This window comes from Centroberyx affinis, unplaced genomic scaffold, assembly GCF_046629955.1.
Source record: "Centroberyx affinis isolate AG114_WGS23_722 - 3 ecotype Tasmania unplaced genomic scaffold, CSIRO-AGI_Caff_v1 ptg004658l_1, whole genome shotgun sequence".
Classification (NCBI taxonomy): Eukaryota; Metazoa; Chordata; class Actinopteri; order Beryciformes; family Berycidae; genus Centroberyx; species Centroberyx affinis.
The window spans coordinates 122,501-138,415 of NW_027282252.1; the positions used below are offsets into that span (position 1 = coordinate 122,501).

Genomic DNA, 15,915 nt, shown 5'->3' on the forward strand with positions numbered 1-15,915 from the left:
CATACTGTATGACTATACTGTAATTCATGCAAGCATGAAGGACAAATGCATTGCGCATAACATTAACGCCTGATTTCTTAACACTAACCCTGGACTTATTTAGCCAAGCCCTGGGGTAATGTGGAGCCCTCTCACAGGAAAACAGTTAGCCCAGGGCCAAGCTCCACAGTCGGGGCTGGCCAGCCCCCGGCTACAGTCAGGGTTCACGTTTAAAGATGCACCAGTATGAAGCTTCAGCTGGGCCATGGCTGAAGGCAGACCAGTTCATGCTTCCCAAGTTACTGGTTGGAGGAAATATAACTCAATTTACTCGGTCATGTGTTTTTGGGTGAATTTGCAAGTACTCTACAAGATGCATGACTTAGGCAATTAGACATTTGTCCAATCACTGGGAAATGGGAGTACTGGGAAAGTGTGGGGTTGAAGTGGCCAGTCACTGAAAACTATGGCTGTTTGGCAGCAGAAAAGCTTGCATGCATCGCCCCGGGAAAGTGACCTGTCCGTCCCATGCTGCCCAAACAAACCACTTCTTTCTGAAGCAAGAACCCAGTTAGCCCTGGGCTACTGGCTCCATAATGCAGTCAGCACTGGGCTACAGGCAAGGTCAAACAGATTTAAGATAATCTGATGATAATTTGCATAGCCCTCGCCTATGGGGAGAGCCTCGGCCCGGTAAGAGACGCGTACTCGCTAGCCTGCATAGTCCGAGCCCCGCTGAATTATGACAACATGTGTTTACTGCACATAACCCAAGCCCAGTGGATTACCATGATGTGTTTATTACATGTAGCACAGAACCCAGTGCATTAACGTAATGTGTTTACTGCACATAGCCCGAGCTCACTGCATTACGGTAATGTGTTTTTAGTACACATAGCCCCAGTCCATAGTGAGGTTAAGTAGAGCACAGTTAGCTCTGTTGTCTCCAAGCTTCATGTGACACCATTTTCTCCACTCTGCCCCAAGGCACACACACACACACACACACACACACCTACCTCAAGGGAACAGTACACCAAAATTCACTCTCCTACTCTCTCTCTGCGCTTTCACCCACACACACTGTGCGCACAAACACACACACACACGTGCGCGCGTTAACATACACATACGCACTCGCACACACAATGATACTAAAACTAATGGATTTCCTAACTCACATTCTCACACTCTCTCTCTCGCGCACACGCGCACACACACACACACACATCCTCTGACACATACACAAACTCAGACACTCTCTCTATCTCCGTCACACACACACACACACACACACACATACACGGTGCAGGGCCGTGGAGCAGTGGGGCGGCTGTCAGGTGATGTGCGTCAGTCCTTGGATCCTCCAGCTCCCTGGTGAGGGGAAGGAAACTAGGACAGGCCTCCGCAGAGCGCGTGCACATACACACACACACACACACACACACACACAAACCCTTGTCCCTCAGGCCATGGCATTGCTGGATATCTCACACACATACATACACACACAAACAGGCACATGTACGCATGTAAGTATGAACGGACATATGCTATCATATATGAACGAACACACACACACACACACACACACACACACACACACACACACACACACACACACACACACACACACACACACACACACACACACACACACACACACACACACACACACACACACACACACACACACACACACACACACACACACACAGACCCAGCACTCGTAGCCCATCTAAAACTCCAAAGCACTGTTACAGCACACACACACACACACATCTACACTTGGCATACAAACACCAAAATTATAGACATACACTTAGGCACACACGTGCATACACTTACACACATGCGCACACACACACACGCACCTACACACATCTACACACACTCTTAGGGCCAGAGCGGTGCACTCATTAATATCGTCCTGACAACAACTGGCTCCCTGGCAACCTCTCTGCCATCGCTCACCCAGCCGCACCCCCCGCCTGCGAGCGTGCACGTGGGTGTGCACGGGGATTTAACCTGGGCGGAGCCGGGGGAGGGGAACGAGGGGTGCTAATAGGCTGAAATTAATCAACGCCGGCTGATTCGCTGTCTGGGGAATGAGTGGCGGGCAGCGGGCAGGCAGGCAACACATCCAGAATACTAATGGACTAATGGAGACAGAGACTAGGCCACTTTACCTCTCTCTGGTCTTTGTCTGCCAACACGGCGGAGAGTGTAATGGATTGTCACACGTTGCGTTGTATACTCGCGATCTGAAGCTCATGTAATCACCCCCGAAATAAATAAATAAGAAACAAATAAACAAACATTTTAATCCAGATTGCTGTGAATGAAAACAAATGACAAAATGTGCAAAAAAGTCACGGAGGCAAGTGTGTTACCACGGATCAGTCCTGGACCCAGATCTGCTGGATTCAAAGCCAGATTACGTTTGTTTGCATGACAGGAAAATCTCTCCTCCGCAGGAACAATTCCCTTCACAAGTGCTTTTTATAACCTTGCTGCATCACTCCAAGAAAAACATCTTGGGGAAAAGTCTGCAATAGGCTACTGATTAAGACTGATGCAAAAGTGGGAAGAATGAAAGTCAGTGGTAACAGCGCTGTAATTTCAATTGATTCATAAAGTTGCTGTGGCGGTGGCTGCCGCTGTGGAGACGCATCACCGTGGCGTTACCGTCTGCAGTGGCCCAGGTGAAAGCCAGTGGAAATCAATACTGAAGTAAATGAAGTGTTGCATATTAAACAGCTCCCTGATCAGCCACCACCATGTGCCAGCACAACAGAACACAAGCTAGAAATGTCAGAAAGGCAAAGAAAGCTGTTTCTTACCAGCAGAACTCCGTACCTTAAGAGAAAAGGCTGTCACACAACGCAAGCTGTTTGGAAACGATATGGTAGCCCTGTTTCAGCACTGAAACACACTGACAAACTGTAGCTTTTAGAGATATTCTGTTTATTAATAAAACTTTTTTAATGTAGATGATCATAAGTTGGAACTAGGTGAGTGACCACCAGTTGGCAGTGTCCGAACTTGACTTTTTGGCTCACCTGTCAAAGGCTGGTAAACCAGCCAAATTAATATACATAGGCTATTTCATAGAAATATGTCACCCGACCCGTTTTCAATGCTATTTTGTATAGAATCAGGTATTGCGTGAAGCACTGAATAAAAATTTAGAGTTTTATTGTAAAACCTCTTTTTTGTCTTCATCTTCATTTTTGTGTTTTGGCGGCCTCACACCTGCTATGTGCCGCCACATGGCAGCAATGTTCAGTTTCAACTAATGTTAGGCTAGTTAACTATCCAGGCAGCAGAGAAACGGAAGCGTGACAGGCAGCCAATCAGGAGCCTGTTTGATACAGAGCCTCATTTGATTGGCTCACAGTGAGAGAGTGTGTACGGTGGTGGGCAGGGACAAAGTTTGAGAACAGGAAAGAGCAAGGACTGTGTATCCCTGAGGACAAATTAAAATCTTATTGGCCAGTGTGGTGGATGACACTTATTGTGTTAACCCCCATAGATTTTAGCGGCTTTTGGCGCTTGGCAGGTTTTCATTTCAGACCTAAAGCCAGTGACTAAAGTTTATTCTGCAAATAAAAAGATAAAGGCAAACTGACTTTAGGTGGGTTGACCCTCCACTACGTCCCTGGCTGTAATCATAATCATCATGTCAGTGCTGTTATGTTACTGAATGCACGTTGATAATGGATGCTTATTCTACAGTAGGCTGCTGTTTACCATACACTGAATGTGGAGTCCTGTTATCCTCGCACCACGTCGCGTCGGTACGCGCTGTAACGCTCTCAAGTTGCCGATGCGTCTCTTCACCGCCGACGGACAAATTCTCGCGCTTTCATTGTACCGGGAAGAACAAAGTCTTTCTGATTCTGACGCGGCCAATCACGCGATCACACACACACACACGCAGCGAGGGAGCGGACGGGAAGGGGAAGAACACAAAACGCACCGAGCCAGCCGCACTCACACGCTGAAAAACCACCTACGGAGTCTGTGACAAAAAGCGAGTCACACACTCAGAATGGCAGCCTGTCAGCGCTACAAAGACCCGAGCCGGAGCTGCCAACGTGCCACAAGCGCTCCTTTCTTTCTTTTCCCTTCCTTCTTTCATTCTTTCTTTCCGTTTCCAGCCCATTTACCCGTCCCGCCGTCTCCGAGACAAACTCCAATTACAAACACTTATCCATATTGATGTATAGATTACTAAAACATAAGCCATTAAATCGCAGAGGATGCTACGCATGAGGAGAACACAGACGGCTCTGCTATTCTTTTCTCTCTCTCTCTCTCTCTCTCTCTCTCGCTCGCTCTCTCTGTCCCCTGGTTTGCTCTCAGTAGACCGTCTTCAGATGGGACTTGGGGAGAGAGCGAGAGAGGGAAAGAGAGAGAGATGTGGGTGGTAAAAGTGGGTCACATGCTCGGAGAGAGAATGAAAATGAAAGAGAGGGGGAGAGACAGATAGAGAGAAAGACAGGGAGAGAGAGAGAGATGAGGGAGAGAGACAGTCAGAGAGAAAGATGAGGTGAGAGAGCGAGGCAGAAAGAGACAAAGAGAGGGAGAGAAAGGGTGAGAGAGAAAGAGAGGGAGAGAGAGGGGGGAGAGAGAGAGAAAGAGAGAGAGAGAGAGGAGGTCGAATTCCCTTGTTCAGGAGGAGTGGATCAGTCACAGGCCTCTTTCCTTTCATCTGATCTCAACGGACCACACAACCTGGGACATACACACACTCACACACACACACACACACACACACACACACACAATGATGGTGCACAACACAGGCAAGCAAGCAAACACAGTCTCTCTCACCCACTCATCCATTCGCACACACACACACACACACACACACACAAAACCAACATCAACGCAAAGTACATACCACAGATGAAGAAACGATACACACACATGCACAGACACAATATGTATATCTTTATGTGGATGAACACAGACAGACTCTCGCATACCCAAACCCGCACACACACAGCCTAAACACACACACACACACACACACACACAATCCTGCCAGACAAACTTAATAAATCCATTACCCTGTAGATTCAACAGCAACAAAGAGAGGAATGTGGCAAATGAGATTCAATAACGGCATACCGACACAATGACTGACTACACACACACACACACACACGCACACACACACGCGCGCATGTAGACAAACAGATGCATGTATACACAACAACACACACACACACACACACACACACACGCACACACACACACACACGCACACACAGCTCGATTTTAACCCACGAGAGCCAGTGTAAGTAGGCCCTGCTCCAGCTCCCCTGTGGAGACAGAAAAAAAGGACAGACAGATCCCACCGTGTGTGTGTGTGTGTGTGTGCGTGTGTGTGTGTGATTATCCTTATGAGGGCCACAGATGAATATGGTGGTAGCTGAAAGCCCAAGAGATAAGGGGATGGCATACAACACAGACACGCACACACACACACACACTCACACACACACAGAGCTCATCTCTGAAAATGCATACCATTCCCAGCTCCACTCTAGCGATGGTCAAGGTCAGTAGCAAAATCCTGACTGGAAGGCTAGCCCAAAGCATTGTTTGTGTGTGTGTGTGTGCGCATGAATGTGTGTGTGCATCTTTTATGTGTATTGTGTATTGTATTTCTCCATGTGTTTGTGATTCTGGGCTGTGAATCTACTGTAAAGGTCCAAAATTAGTAATTTATACAACAAAAAATATAAACAATTTTACCTGAATGACCTTCATTACACAGTTGACGTCAATTACGTTTATTGAATGAGATCAATTAGTACTAGTAATTAAGTAACTAAGTAATTAAGTAGACTTGGATTGTGCCAATGTGTGCAGGCATGATTTGGGGGGAAAGTGCTAAGTCATGATCAGTGACATTTTCATATAAATAAATGATTTGCTGTTCTCTATGATCACCTGATATAACACAATAGTGATTCAACCTATTAGGTTTTACAATAAAACCTAATGCTTTCATTAGAACTTCATTAGAAACTCCCACGCAAACTGCCATTTTCTAACTGATTTATGCCTAAAAATGGTTGATTTTGAGGTCAAGTAAAAGTCAAATAAAAAAAGTCAAATAAAAAAAATGCAAAGGTCTGCTTTTTGACATGTGAGCTGATTAGATTGTTAATTGATTTAAAGTTGTGATGATTGGTGGGGCAGGTGTTTTGTATGCATTTTGATGCCAATGCATTTTGATGCCAATTGCATTCAGGAAATACTGTTCATATAGAGAGAGTAAGAGAGGAGGGGGTGGACAGAGAGAGAGAGAGAGAGAGAGAGAGAGAGAGAGAGAGAGAGAGAGAGGAGAGAGAGAGAGAGAGAGAGAAAGTAGGCTACCTGCCATTCCTCCTGCTGTGCTCCTCAATAAAACACAAACCAGGGCACTGAAATACACTCACCGCCCCACACACACACACACACACACACACACACACACACACACACACACACACACACACACCACACACACACACACACACACACACACACACACACACACACACACACACACACACACACACACACACACACACACACACACACACAGTAACGAAATGGAGCAGTTTAATCCACTGATTCTGCTGACTCTAGAATAGTTCATCTCCCTGGCCCGCACTAGCTATATGTACACTGGGGTCACAAAGACACACACACACACACACACACACACACACACACACACACACACACACACACAGGTCAAAGCCAAGTAGAGCCCAGGTGAATCTCAAGGCCCAGCGCACATGCCTCAGATGGGTTCTGACCCCTGACCTTCATGACCTTGGTGTCAGCAGTTCAGAGCCTGGAGTACAGAACAGCCTGGGTGGGAGGGGTAGAAGTGTGTGTGTGTGTGTGTGTGTGTGAGTTGTCACTTGTGAGTTTTCCACCGTGCCATGGTCTTGAAGAGAAATTCAGGCCAGACCTTCACTCCTCTACACCTGGAAGCCATCAGGCTTCATCACAGTTTGGTAAAAACCGCTTTCTACAAATCAAACCTGTTCTCTACTGAGCAGTGAGACAGTCCTTCATCTGCTGGACTGCTGGAGACAGTGAACCACTCCCAAGGCTGGACAAACTCTGACTCGCCCCTGAACATGTGTTTCCTTAATGCAACTTAATGTTTGTGTGCATGTAGACTGAGTGAGATCACATGAATATCTTGTGAAGTGAATTCTGTTTCTTTTTCTGTTCATCAGGAGAACTGAAACAGGACAGAATAATTTCAACAAACGACAAAAGAAAATCTGTAAGTATTTTTTTAAGAACATGAAAAGTCATAAAAGGATATAATATCCTAAATATGTATTACATAGTAGTATGCTGCTCATTGTTACCTGTATATTCTGAAATTTAACCTTAATCTTAAATGACCTTGCCCTGCTTCCGTTGTTATGGTAACGGAGTCTATGGGAAAGACTATGATAATGAGGCTTTTGGCATTCTCAACTGTGGTAAAAAAAAAAAAGAAAGATTAAAATCAATGAAAATCACAGAAAATCTAAATTATATTAAAACTGTAAGGCAGTTAATAGCCAAAAATGTTAGGGGACTTTCGCCAAGTGCTGAAAAAGAAATGTGAAAAAGGTGCCTACAATTAATAAGCAACAAGAAAAAATATGATCTTTAAATCTTTATTTTATTAATTTCTCTGACAGAATTAGGCAGTCCTAAGTGTGACATTTACTTTGCCAGTATGGTGATGAATTAAATAATACAGTGTGTGTGTGTGTGTGTGTGTGTGTGTGTGTGTGTGTGTGTGTGTGTGTGTTGTACTGTATCTCTCCCTCCCTGCACTACTACTCCCTCAGGCAGTTGCTGTAAGCAAGAATGTATTCTTAGCCATTTTGCCTGATTAAACAAGGGTCAAAAAAAGAAAAGATAAACTATGCCTTTCCACTGCAAGTCAGCCTAAATGAGAAAATTACTAATTACTAATATTTCTGTGCCCTAGTAAAGAGCATCAGTAAGCAGGAACTATCTAAACTATTGTCTAGTTATATTGAAGAGTTATTGTTTTTACAGCTGGAGACGTTAGTATCCAGGCTCTGTGGCATGGATTTACTCTCCAAGCGGAATAAGGAAGTACAGCTATCACACTTTTTGATGCTTGCAATCAAAGTTCAGTGAGAAACACTTTCACCTCCCTATAAGGAAGCTGATATATAATTATTTTACAAACTGCATTGAATTAAATATGACAATAGTCCCATTTCCTACTAAATTATTTGCTCGCGGCTTAAGACAAAATAGATTTTTCACAAAGCTTTTATTGCTATGAATGTTAGTGTAGATTATAATTTTAAACCTTTATTAATATTGTTTTTTAAGCCCTAACGTTTGCAGAGTAATTAAGGCAAGATTGGCAGCCATTTCATCTGTGTGTGTGCAGTGTTCAGTGTGCAATAGTTCTTTTGAGATATGCAAAGCTGGTTTGTGCCAAAAAAAATATACTGTACCTTTATAGCACGACACACCTATAAGCAAAGAGCACTTAGAGAAACTCCTACACTGTGTGTGTGTGTGTGTGTGTGTGTGTGTGTGTGTGTGTGTGTGTGTGTTTAATGGGAGCAGTCTGACATGCGAGTCAGCGTGAGCAGTCAGACTGAGATGAGCGGAACAAGGTTGAAGATCACTATCGCTCTTTAGATCGCTTACAGGCACTGACACTGGGTCCTCCAGGGTAACCCGAGTTCACACACACACACACACACACACACACACACACACACACACACACACACACACACACACAACCAGATCACTTTCACACAGACAAGTCACAAGATAGACATACACACTAACAGACAGAAACGGAGACACATGCGACCTGACTGAGATGTCTGGCAAATTTTAGAAAGCAGAAGAGAAACAACATGTGAAACTGCATTTGAGGAAACGAGGGAGAGGAGAGGAGAGGAGAGGAGAGGAGAGGAGAGGAGAGGAGGAGAGGGGAGAGGGAGAGGAGAGGAGAGGGAGAGGAAGGAGAGAACAGAACAGAGGAAAAGGAAAGGAAAGGAAAGGAAAGGAAAGGCAAAGGCAAAGGAAAGGAAGAGGAGAGGCAGTCAGCAGACCGTGACACTTGGAGAGACGGAGAGAGACGAGGGGATGGATAGAGAGAGCGGGAGAGAGGAACGGAGAGACGCAGGAACAGAGGGAGAGGGAGCCGCGTCCAGCTGTTTGTCCATCTCAGCTTTGCGGTAATGAGCCCATGTTTGGCCCTACGGAGCATCGCCGACGCCTCATCTAACTTCTCCAAACTCTAACAAGCCAAACTGCTATTTAGATTTACCTCCCGCCGGCTCTGAGCCGGACCCAAACATGTAGGCGCAGAACAGCGTGGCGCTCCCTTAACGGCTACTTTGACATTTTGAATTTCAGCTGTTTATTTTTCTTTAACAGACACTTGTCAGCATGTGGGAAACATTTTTGTCCTTAAGTTTCCATGAAATGGCTTGGCAGCATTGTTAGCGTTCCTGAGCAGATCTTCCACTTGCGACCCGCTGGGCCCCTCGGTTCAAATGAGAAACGCTGATAAGTCGTCCTACAATTTGTCCGGTGATAAAAAGAAAAATATTCTTTTTATACACAGCCACCTGCTTTTCGGTGAATAAGGCCGGGAAACGTAGGCGAGACAGATGAGGATTTTAACCATAAACATAACAGGGTAGTGTTTTTCCCCAGGACACATAGTAAGCTGGAAAAGTCTGATGTGGCATTGGACTGTCTGGTGATTGACAGCTGCCATTGTCCGTCATGCATAGAACATGTGTAGTGACACAGGGACCAAACCAACATGTTGAAAATAGATTTGCAATCAATGAGATGCCCTTTGATGAGAAAAATCAGGCAGTTCCTCTCAGTCTTTGGAAAGCTGATCTTGTGGCCTCACTGCGTCCCATGTTGTCCCTGTTGATATTATTTTGATTTACCTAGAAAATATTCATCTTAAACATTCTGTGACAATTACTATAAAAAAAATTAAAAAATGAATTTGCATGATTAAACCCGTGCCATGCTACTCAAAATACAGCTGATAGAACATATAGAAACATCATCAAATACTAGTATCACTAATTTTGTCCAACATCTTAATCCCCATCTCTGCTATAAACAATATTTATCCATCACTAAAGGATCAGAATGATTCCTGTGTAGCATAACCTGTGTTAAACTATATATTTGAACATGGTTACAGATATTTAACTACGTTGGCCTGAGGTTAACTCATTGCCGAAGACTTCAACTGCCTCAATGGTAGGCTAAATAATTTAGCATTTCCCATCTCTGGTGTTTCCCTGCTTTCAGAGAGGTTTAGGGGGCAACGTCTTCAACATGGTGGCTTTCACAAAGGATGAAGAAATCAAAAAGAAGTTAGAGTTTACAAGAAATCAAAGAACTGTGGCGTCTTTTTAGACACACCAATGCACACCAACGTTCAATAATCATACAGGAAATATTGTAGAAAAGGCAGATACCAGTTTCTCCACCGACAGCAGCCTCAATAGACTTTGTTTGAGCAAGGAGTGTGACTCACACATTTTCTACTGGAAAACTTCTCACTCTGCTATCGCTCTTTGCATCTACTGTACACATAAAACCCAATGGTCAGACACGTTCAGGCACGTGCTCTTAGAGGGTTGTCAAAAGGCATTCTGGGAAATGTAGGAAATCACAAACTGAAGTAGAAGTGAACGAGGCAGGTTGAGGGGAAGTGGGAACACCAAAAACGGTAATTTACAATACCTGATCACAAAAAACTGTAACAGCATAAGAATATCCGAGGGTGTAATTTTCTTTTAAGAACATACAACGGTTTATAGGAGCAAACCTAAACTAGTGGAATATACATAGGAAGCCCTACGCAACGATCAGACAATAATGGATCTCACAGATTCTTTCACCGAATATTACAGTAAGCTGATCCGGGACCATCCAGTGTAGGAGGCAGTTCACACCAAGCACCAAACTTCACATATAATAACTCGTCAGGTTCAATGACCAAATGTGAACTTAACTATACTTTAATAGTGAAGTGAACCGATCGAGAGTTTGCCAGACAGAGGAGACCATCTGCGCGGCCTCAGAACGCCGGCCCTGTATCACGGCCTCCCTGGGTTATTTTTACCCAGAGTCAGTGTGCTAACTAAGCTCCGCGGCCGCTAAGTGAGAGGGGATAAAGCGTCGGGACCCCAAATGCACGCGTGATCCTCTTAACCGTCAATCAGCGCTACAGTAGCTCAGTCGCAACAGGCTGGCAAAAACAGGTCCCAAACATGCAACCGGGTTTTCATCGGCATCCTCTCCGCTTTCGTATGTTTAACTATCTGTGTTTATCTGTCGCTGTCCTTTCTGTTCATCCCTCCCTCATCCACACATCCGTCTACCGTCCATCCTCCCACGAGTTAAAGCGTCTCATCTATCAAAATATCCCCACGAACAGATGGAGATTTCTTCCCGGGCCTATTAGTGTAAAACGGTACGTTCGGTTGTATAAATTCCACTGGACATCTGTGCTTTCTAAATACAAAATAATACATTAGTAATGTGCGCAGTGTGAAGCCATGTTGTCCTGTTAACAACTTGGTGTAGAAGAAATATAAACAGCTAAAAAACTGTTACTTCCAGTGGCAGTGAAGAGGCAGAAAGGAACTACTTTTTACAGGATACAATGATTGTGCTGCTATAAAGTAATATTGGGAAAAAATACAATACACAGTTTTAAAATGATGTATTATGTTAAGGCAGCAGTATGTTTCTGATCTGTTTGTAATGGAGTTTTTAAAACAACAGGAGCCTCAGGCTTCCGGGAGGTCGGGCAAACCTGCAGTAAAACAGTCAGTAATAGTTTCTGACACACAAACACAAAGGTCGGTTCACGCTTTTCATTGGCATTAAAAAACTAAAACTGCACCAGTGTTTCAGCAGCTGCCTGAAACAGTTTTGCTTATTTGTTGTCAATGGAGAATTTTTTGTGTCATATTGTCTAGGCGGTTGCGAGGCTGTTTCCCGATTAAACACTGGAACCAAACTGAGATTAGAACCTTGACTGGCACTGACATTTACATAATGATAGAGCAGCAGCCACAGCAAACGGTTGTATGTCAGACTTTATCTGCCTATGACACTTTTTTCTGGAACAAAAAAACTTCTTTCAGCTCTTTAAATCCCTCACCTTCAACAAAGCTGAATGGAAGCAGGTCATATGAGACAGAGTCCTATCTACGGTGAGTTGTAGTAAAAGACGACACCAGATAATAGCGTCCCTTCCGGTATAATCATCCAGAGGCACACCGACATATCGAGTTTAATGTGGTTTCACGTTGCAACTGGCAGGACGGCTGTATGCCCGTCTTGAAAATGAGATGGCACCGAACTTCACTCTAGTCCAGTGTTTCTCAATGTGGGGTCAGGGGACCGTCATGGGTCCTTGAGGAGGTTCTAGGGGGTCCCCAGCAAATTGATGAGTTGTCAAACTTAAACCATTATTTCATTTACAAGAAGTTAGAGAATGTAAAAGAATGACTGTTTTGATCATAGTTTCACTGTTATCTCTACCTACAATACAGATAGTCATGGGATTCAAGACAATAAAAATATTCTCAGATTTGCGTCCAAGAGACAAAATCTTATTAAATGGGGGTCCGTGGCCCTATGGACTAAATTAGGGGTCCTTGATATGAAAAAGGTTGAGCCACAGCAATGTAGTGCTTCATTCTTAGATAGACTTAGATAAAACAGATTTTAAAATTCTGCTGCTTGTCTATAAAGCGCTAAATGGCTTAGCTCCAAAATACATTTCTGACCTGCTCCTAGGGTATGAGCCACCCCGACCTCTGAGGTCATCTGGGACCGGTCTGTTAGTTGTTCCCAGGGTGAAAACGAAATCAGGTGAAGCTGCTTTTAATGTCATTTTATGTATTTTTTCTGTTTTATGTGAAGCACATTGTATTTGCCTTGTGTATGAAATGAAGTGCTATATAAATAAAGTTTGCCTTGCCTTGCCTAATTCTTTGAAACTGTGCAAGGAGATTAACTTAGACTCATCTTCTATTGTTGCCATTCAAAGTATTTAAACCACAAGTCATTCAAAGGTTTCCATCTCTAGTATTAGCAGTAGGATTCCTGTAAAACCAAACTCCATCAAACTATGAAGCAATAAAAACACACCAACTAAGCGCTAAACAAACTTGTTGACCCTCTGCACCCTCTCTCTCTCCCCATCTCTCTCGCTCCCTCTCTTCCCATTAGCTTGCATCCAAGTTTAATTAAACAAAATGATCAACAGCAACAACATATGTTTGACAGGTGTTGTGTGTGTGTGTGTGTGTGTGTTTGTGTGTGTACGCGAGCTCGTCTGCATGCATGCATGTCCATGAGCGCGTTGCCTGGCAGAATCGACACACACAAAAGATCAGTGTCTAGATTATTATCCTGCTAATGTAATGGCACTGAATAGAACAGTAGATCCAATTCCATTAATGGCTAAGGTGATGGTTATTCATCGCGTCTAAAATAGGACTACCGGTCTGTAGCGTAGTATTTGCTTGTCATTGGCTTGTGTGGTTAAAAAGGGTTGAATGAAAATAAAGTGAGTAGAGCAAGAGAGTAAGGTTCTATTCCCTCACTTAACATGCATGCACTCCTGCAACTGGAAGGAGCTTTGGGTAAAAGTGTCTGCCTAGTGGCACATGTTATATAAATTTCACAATAGCTTGGTTATAGTGAAGCAAACCTTCCTCTGATCACCATTCCTATTTTAAGAAGCATTAACAAGTGGCCAACATGGCCCAACTAGAGGCAATTAAAATGCTCAGTGAAGTGCAAAGCGGGGCAGATGGTCAGGCAAAATGTGGCACAGTCCAGCATGATGCACAACTGGTAAGACGGGTTTCTTAGCTGAGGTTGGAGGCACACTGCATCTGCAATCCCCATACCCAATTCAACATATATCCAGTATTAAAATGGCTCATTTTAAATGCCTTAAATTGATGCTTTGCCTCGCACCATTTTGAGTCCCTATTTGAATTAAACCAAATGCTGGTTAGGACAGTAAAGGGCCAGACAGGAGCTGTGACATCAAATGGCAGCAAAGAAAGGATCATCAGCTAAAAAGCCTGGAAACCTTCAGCAGGCTCATGGAACAAGGACATGTTAAGGATGTAAAGTTCCTCGGCTTTTAAATTGTTTTAGATGACTTGACTAGGAGGATAGACTGACTAACAGATATAATGACCAAAAGAGAGACAGAAACGGAAGATGATGGCTAAGGAAAATAGGAATGGGAGAAAAAGACTAGTGAGTGGAAAAGGATGAAGGGGCGATAAGGGGGAGGAAGTGCAGCTTATGGGAGAATATTCACTAGGAGTTGTAGGCTATTTGTTGAAAAAGAACTACACGCACGCTACTGCAGGAGGCCTCAGGGTCGAGACACAGAAGCAACACCTTGAGGTGATGCAGATGGGAAATTCTGCCAACAAGTATTACCAAGGTCATTTTACTAATGTACTCGTAGCCAGTAGACTGTCACACACATTGATTTTGTCCCATTAGTCAATACAGATCCCAGCTGAAGGCATTATCACCCATCACCTGTGTCTCAAACTGTTGCCCATCAATGCTTTTGACCGCTGCTTCTGCTTCACCTCATGGTTTTTGCCTGCAGTGTTTATAGAAAATGCTAGGGATATTTCAATCATATAGACTTGGCCTTTAGGTTTGGATGCAAATCCATCCCTAGTCTTAGACCGAAAGTCAGAAACTGCTCTGGAATACAGGTTGCACAACATACTGTATATATGATGATGCCTTATCTGGACATGTTAGGCTACAGACTGTTTCTATATTAGTGTCAATGTCTAATTGTGTGTAGACCTTCATACAGCTTTATTCAATAATGTACAGCAGGTTACATGACAAATCCTACTGCATGTATGGCCATGATGAGAAGCACATAGACATTGTGCTGATTAAGTGAGCTGTTAGTCACAAATGAAATATCACTGCTAAGTTAGCCCATAGCCAACTTATTAGCAGTATTTCAACAAGCATGCCTACATCCTCATCCTCATTATCATCATCATCCTCATCCTCCACATCATCATCCCTGCGCCCATCAGGTGTGATGCTTCACTGTTGTTTAGGCCTGTACTGATGTCATGTCTCATTCCCCAGCCCCGTTACAAATGACTGACAACAATAACAACAACGGCAATAAAGCCGTCCTCACCGGGAGAGTAAAGCCTGGCCAGCTGTCGGGCCCCGGCGTGCTGCGGTCCCCAGCGAGGCGCCGCGCTGCGGGCAGCCGCCCCGTGCTCATTGCCGTTCGGATCCTCCTCCGCCATGGACCGGTGCCTGATCTCGGTCTCGGAGAGAAGCGACGCCGCCATAACTCCTGCCCGCTGCCCGCCCTGCTGCCCCCCGCTTTGGCTTTCAGCTATCAGACATCAATTATAGATCTGTCTCGGTCAATAACTGTTTGGTTTTGTTTGTCTCCGGGCCCCCGGTGGGTGTTGTTGTGGCTCGGGGAGGGAGGCAGGCTGAACCGACTGATGCTAGCTGTGATGTACCGGAGCAGCCCCGTACCACCCGGAAATACAACACGGACGGGGCTGCGCTGACACACAGACCTATTTCACGGGTTACAGTCGTCACAGCTCGGGTTATCAACCGCTGTCACCGTTTATAACGCGGAAAGATGTTTACACACGGGGCGGGAACCGTCAGTTGTGCCACGACTCTCATTGTGCGAATTATGTTGAGCAAACTTTATTTCTGCAGCCAGTTCAGCTGTCACGTCGGCGATAGGGGCCGTCTGTAAAATGTTGTTATGATAAAAAAGTGGAATTGGTGATTAAAACCCCTGTTGTCCTTCATGGT

At 44.5% G+C, this 15,915-nt stretch overlaps 1 protein-coding gene across 1 annotated transcript in view; it reads right to left on the reverse strand.

Moving 5' to 3' along the window:
- Window positions 1-15,670, reverse strand: part of LOC139665688 (plasmanylethanolamine desaturase 1) — a 35,135-nt gene extending 19,465 nt beyond the window's left edge. The window contains exon 1 of the mRNA XM_071544778.1: window positions 15,266-15,670. Coding sequence (XP_071400879.1) covers window positions 15,266-15,425 — 160 coding nt within the window. The 5' untranslated portion in view covers window positions 15,426-15,670. The remainder of the gene's footprint in view (window positions 1-15,265) is intronic.
- Window positions 15,671-15,915: the final 245 nt, after the last annotated feature.